General features: G+C 66.1%; 1 protein-coding gene across 1 annotated transcript; it reads left to right on the plus strand.

Moving 5' to 3' along the window:
- Positions 1–2,967: 2,967 nt before the first annotated feature.
- Positions 2,968–5,083, plus strand: CRYBB2 (crystallin beta B2; the record flags this gene model as incomplete). The annotated part of the gene is made up of 5 exons (XM_084297187.1): positions 2,968–3,021; positions 3,540–3,658; positions 4,127–4,259; positions 4,680–4,822; positions 4,915–5,083. The coding sequence occupies 5 exons, from the start codon at positions 2,968–2,970 to the stop codon at positions 5,081–5,083; spliced, it is 618 nt and encodes a 205-aa protein (XP_084153313.1).
- Positions 5,084–6,007: the final 924 nt, after the last annotated feature.

Below are 6,007 nucleotides of genomic sequence, written 5' to 3' on the forward strand. Positions count from 1 at the left end.
GGGGCCCCCCCCCGGCCCCGCGCCCCCAGCACCGCCCGGCACGCCGGGGGCAGGCTGACGTGTGCTGCAGCCGGCGCCGTGACCTTGGTGTTTATTTTGTGCAAAAACCTCAATAAAGCTCTGAGCTGGAGGCTGCTGGGAGCCTGCCTGGTGGGGGCTGGATGCGGGGTGGGGGTGTGTGTGTGTGCAGTGTTTTGAGCCCTCTGCTCCAGCGGGGCGAGGAGGGGGCCGTGGCAGTGCCCAGCCTCTGTGCACAAAGCAGGAGTGTGCAAAGTGCGAGCGCTCGGTGTTGCGTAAAGGCTGCTGCCTTCCAAAACCAACAGCCCCTGGTGCCACGGCTCGGGGTGCAGGGTGTGCAGGGCAGCACAGAGCCGGCCCCACGCCAGGGGCAGCTGCAGCGCCCCGAGCCCGTCCTCTGGGGCTTGCCAAGGGCTGCTGCTGGGATTTTTTTTTTTCTCCCCTTCTCCAAACATCTGCCTGGGCCATGGGAGTGCTGCTCATGTGCGTTGGGCATGGGGCAAAGGCTCCTTCCCTGCTGCCTCTGGCTGCAGGCTCGCCTCCAAATGAGAGGCACAGCGGGGTCTGGGGGTCCTGGGGTGCACCAGGGATGGGATCGCCTGTCCCTGGATGGTTCCAGGCCCCCACACACCCCCGAGGGTGGCTTGTCCTGCAGGCAGGGCTGAGCCCCGCACCCTGCACTGTCCCTAATCCAGCCTGGGGCTGCTCCAGCACCTCGCACCCACAACTTGCAGCTTTTCACACGTGGCCCCAGTGCAGCCCCCGGGGTCCTGGCAGGGAGCCGGGCATGGCATGGCCTCGAGTAGCCTCAGCCGTGGGGGCACACATGGCCCTGGGGCCAGCTGGGCACAGGCAGAGCTCTGCTGGGGAGCACCAGGGGCACCCCCAGCTTCCCCCCGTGCTGGTCCCAGTTGGCTGGGATGGGGCTGCCATGGGCTGGGCCAGGCAGCGGGGCAGAGCCTCGGGGCAGTCCCTGCCACGAGCCCTGGCATTTGGGAACGGGATGGGAGCTGCAGCCTGAGCTTTGTCCCTGGCTCTGTGATCCCCCCTGGATGGGGCTGGGAGACGGGCACCTTCTGGGGCTATTGGCAGGGACAGGAGATGGGCTCGAGGGGCACAGGGGCAGCTGTGGGGCTGTGAGTGCCCTGTGCTGGGCCCATGAACAGAGCTGGGCACAGAGCTGGGGGTGGTGGTGGATGTGAGGCTGTGCAGCCCCCAGGCACCAGGGATGGAGCAGGGTCCTGCAGCAGGGCTGGCAAATGTGGTGGGCACTCGGTCACAAAGCAGACCTGCCAAAACCAGGCTGTGGTGTGAAGCAACTTCTTGCAGAGCTGCATGGTCACCTGCAGCATCTGCAGCTCGGTGTGGCCCTGCTGCGCGTGGCTGGGGCTCCCTGAGCACCCGCGGTGGCTGCAGGCTGCGGGGAACGACCCCTGTGTGATGCTGCCCTCGGGCTGGGCGTACATCGGGGCAGGCTGTGATGGGAATCACCTGGTGGAGGAGCCCCGCGGTCACCCCGGGATCCTGGGGCAGGAGGAGAGGCTGGAGATACCGCTGGGGGCTGCGGCACTTGGCTGGGGCTGGCGGCACAGCCGCTGCAGGCCCCCCAGGACATGCCGTGTGCGGAAGGGAGAGGCTCTGGGCCCCTCTAATGCTGTGTGACACCTGCTGGGGTGACAAGGGAAGGTCCCCTCCTCCGGGGGTGGCTGTAGGCACTGCACGGGGGCCCCAAAAAGGGCAGGGGACTAATGGAAGGGGCCCCCGATACCTGGCACTGGTGCAGTGCCCCCAGGGTCCCGGTGCTGCCCTGCTCCCCTGTTCCCTCCTGTTGTGCCCCCAGACCCAGGGACCCCGCAGGACCCCAGCGCTGTGTCGGGGGCTCTCCCTGGCTGGGGAGGCGCAGCCGGGCAGAGCCAGGTGTTTTGGGGCTGTTTGAGAGCTCCGGGCAGTTTTATTGCGCAAGGAAAGAGCCGACCTCAGCAGATTTCGGTGCTTCCAGCGCCGGGGCAGCGCCGGCTGGTTGGAGGGATCAAGTCCCTGGCTCCAAAACTCCTGAAGCGGGGCTGGCGGGGGCTTTGTTTGCAAGGGCCGGGCTGGGTCTTGGCATGCATTCGGCTGATGCAGGCAAACTCCAAATCTCCTTGCCAACAAACCCAACAAAGCGGGCGACTCGAATGTGAAAGCTAATGAAATAACTCCGCGACTTGGGGTTTGGGGAGACAATGGCCGCGGCGCGTCAGCTGACCCCGGTTTTCATTGGGTTTAATCCTGCATTCCCGCTTTGAATCGTGCTGTAAATAGCTCGGGCACCGCTCTCCTGCGGCGCAGTATAAATTGCCCCTCTCGGTCCCATCCCTTCACTGGCTCAAGCGGGTACTGGTACAACTGGTAAGAGCTCTCTCTTTTTGTCCTCGCCTTTTTGTTTTTGTTTCCACCCCGGCCTGCAGCAGCGCTGCTCCCACCTGCACGCAGCTCGGAGCTGGGATGCCTCGGCTGTAGCTCACTGAGTAGGAACTGAGGGAAAAGCCTCACAAGCAGCAGTCGGGATGCTCTGAGAGTGTCCCGGGACCACCCCAAGCTCACTCGTGCCCTCGCTCCGGGCTGAGCCCCTCCGCAGCTCCACCGCAGGTGGCTCTGTGCTGGGACTGTCACCGGGACCCCTCCATGGGGCACGGGGGGCTCTGTCCCGTGAACAGCTCGGAGCAGGGACCTGGCCCATGCAAAGCCAGGCTGGGGCTTGGGGCTGCTGCAGAACCTGGGGAGATGTGTGAGAGCCTGGGGCCGCACTGCTCCATTTGGCGTGCCCCCTGGTGCGGTTCAGCAGCAGTGGGTACGGGGTGCAGGCATGGGGCACGGCCCCAGGGCCATGGGCTCAGTGCCAGGAGTATCCTCAGTGGCAGTTTTAATGTCTGAGCTCTCCTTCCACAGAAGCAGACGGCCCAGCTGAGGATGGCTTCCGAACACCAGATGCCAGCCTCCAAGCAGCAGCCAGCCAGCTCCAAGGTCAGTGCGCAGCGGGGCCGGGGCCGCCTCAGCCTCACCCAGCACCCAAATCACCCCCTGGCTGTGCCCCCTGAGCCCCCTCTGCTGCTGCAGCCACCCGGGGGCCTGTCTGGAAGGGATCGGCTCCCAGCCCAGCCTTGGTGCAGACACAACACGTTTCCCTCCCTCCGCCCCACTGAGCCGTGAAATCCGCGCTGAGCTGGCAGCGCTTGGCTCATGGGGCTGCACGGATGCTCCCACCACGGCTTGGCCCCATTTGTGCTGTGGGGTCTGTGGGGTCTGTGGGGTCTGCGGGGTCTGTGTCCCAGCTGTGCCATAATGCCCAGGCGAGAGCCAGGGCTGCTCGGCACGGTGTCAGTGCAGGCATCCCTCTGCGAGAGGCACCGGCAGGGACTCGCAGCCCTTGGGAGTGGGAGATGCTGGGGTGGTGCTCGCGGGCTGTTTTGGGATGTTTTGGAAGTTTTGGGATGCGGTTCAGGGTGTTGCTGTGCCCTGCTCACAGCCCCGCTCTCCTGCAGATTGCCATCTTCGAGCAGGAGAACTTCCAGGGCCGCTGCCATGAGCTCAACGGCGCCTGCCCCAACCTGAAGGATGCCGGCGTGGACAAAGTGGGCTCCATCCTCGTGCACTCCGGACCGTACGTCTTGGCGGGGAGAGGGTCCTGGGGAGCCCCCCCAATTGCTGGCACCCCCTGGGTTCCCCACAGCTGGTGTTGAGGGGTCAGGGCAAGAGGTTTTGGGGTCCCTGCGGTGCTGAGCCCCAGCAGCCAGCCCGGCCCACCCGGGGCTGTATCGCGGTGCTGGGGAGGGCAGCGAGCAGCCTCCAGGATCTCTGTCCCTGGGGTGAATCCTGAGCTGCTGCCAGCCCCTGCTCGCTGGGAGGGGAGCTGGGGGGGGGCTTGGACACTGATCGTGGCATCGCCCACCCTTTGGCTGCCTTCCTCTCCTGAGCAGGGCCAGGCAGGGATAGTGCCCGTTGCTCGGTGCTGCCTTTTTCCCCAAAGTGTGCTCTCGGAGAGGGGTCGGGCGGCCGCCGTGTCGGGGCACCCCTGCTGTGGGAAGGGGGGGGCTGCCCCGCCTGAAGCTCGTCCTCTGCTCTCTCGCAGCTGGGTGGGCTACGAGCAGGCCAGCTGCAAGGGGGAGCAGTTTGTGTTTGAGAAGGGGGAGTACCCCCGCTGGGACTCCTGGACCAACAGCCGGAGAAGCGACAGCATCACCTCCCTGAGACCCATCAAAGTGGTGAGAGCACCCAGACAGCCACTACCCACCCGCCAGACCAAGGTCTGCAGCCACAACTCTTCCCCCGCCTTCCCCCGGGCCCCCAGCCCCGTGGGCGGAGGAGGACCCCTCCCGTGCACCCTGCCCCAGCTCCACGGGGACCCAGGGGAGCCCCCGGGGGGGGGGTCGGTGGGAGCACGGGGATGGGGAGAGGTGGCCCAGGAGCTCAGGACGTCTGCTGGTAAGTCCAGGAGTGCCCTTGGGGGGTGCCGGGTCTCTGAGCTGGGGGGACACAGAGCGGGAGGACACATCAGGGGGAGGCCCGGCGCGCGGTGCTGCTCCCTTGCCTCGGTTTCCCCGCAGCCCCCGGGGGGCTTTGCCCCTCGGCCAGCCCCAGGACCAGCGGGCGCTGACCCCAGGCCTCTGCTCGCCCCGCTGCAGGACAGCCAGGAGCACAAGATCGTGCTGTACGAGAACCCCAGCTTCACCGGCAAGAAGATCGAAATCATCGACGACGACGTGCCCAGCTTCCACGCGCATGGCTACCAGGAGAAGGTCTCGTCCGTGCGGGTGCAGAGCGGCACGTGAGTACGGGGCCGTGGGAGGGGGCGCTGAGCCCACCTCGCCCCCTGCACAGCCGTGACCCCCCCCCCCCCCCCCCGTGCTTGCCTTGCAGGTGGGTGGGCTACCAGTACCCCGGCTACAGGGGCTACCAGTACCTGTTTGAGAAGGGGGACTACAAAGACAGCTCAGAGTTCGGCGCCCAGCACCCCCAGATCCAGTCGGTCAGGCGCATCCGGGACATGCAGTGGCACCAGCGCGGCGCCTACCACCCCTCCAACTAGAGCCCCCGGCCCCCCCGGGAGCAGGGAGCCCAGCAGGCTCCCCTCGCCCGCCGCTGCCCCCACGGCCTCGCCTCCCTCCTCCCTCCGTGTGAGCCACGCCGCTGCCAACGCAACCGAATAAAGCTTGGAGTTTCAAAGTCCCCGGTCTGGCCCCTTCCTTCCCAGAGGGGCTCAGCCCACCCCGACCTCCAGCACCCATCGGGGAGGGGGTGGGCATCGCCGTCCCGCACCCAGGTGCCCCTCACCAGTGACGTCGTGGTGCTCGCAGCCAGCACTGATAAACCCCAAAACTGCTGCACTGCGAGGGAGGTGTACAGTGGGTTTGGGCAGCAGGCATGGAGATGTCCGTGCCCCCACAGCCTGGGCACCAGGGGCCTGGACACTGCCCCTGCGGGGGGCACGGCTGGGGGGGTGCGCAGCAAAGGTGTCCCCAGAGGGCCTGGTGTCGGGGCAGACACCTTAGAGCTTAATAAAGCAATTATTAAGCACTGTCAGTGCTCGACAGCATTGCTTAATAACTGCTCCAACCAGCAACAATGCTTTAATTTAGCATTAATAACGCTAAATAATGCTTTAATTATTTGCACTCTATGTTGAGCAAATGAAGCTGTCAAGTGACGGCTCCAGCAGGGGAAGGTTCTGCTCCTGGCTGAGCCGTCTGAGGGTCTGGGGGCTGCAGCACGGCTCCGGGGGGCTTTGTGGGGCTGGTGCTGAGCTGCTGCCGCCCCGCTCCCTCCCTGCAGGATGCGGCCGGTGGCAGCCGCTGTGGGTCAGGGCAGCCGTGTGGGGCTGTGCTGTGTTTTGTGCCCATGCAGGGCTGGCACCCAAAGGTGGGCACTGCTGGGGTTTGGTGGTGGGATGGGGGCACCCTGGTTGCCCCCACCCCAACTCCTGCTGCACCCCTTTGCCACGCACCTGGAGAGC

The sequence above is a fragment of the Netta rufina genome (genome assembly GCF_964035555.1).
Source record: "Netta rufina genome assembly, chromosome: 17".
NCBI lineage: Eukaryota > Metazoa > Chordata > Aves > Anseriformes > Anatidae > Netta > Netta rufina.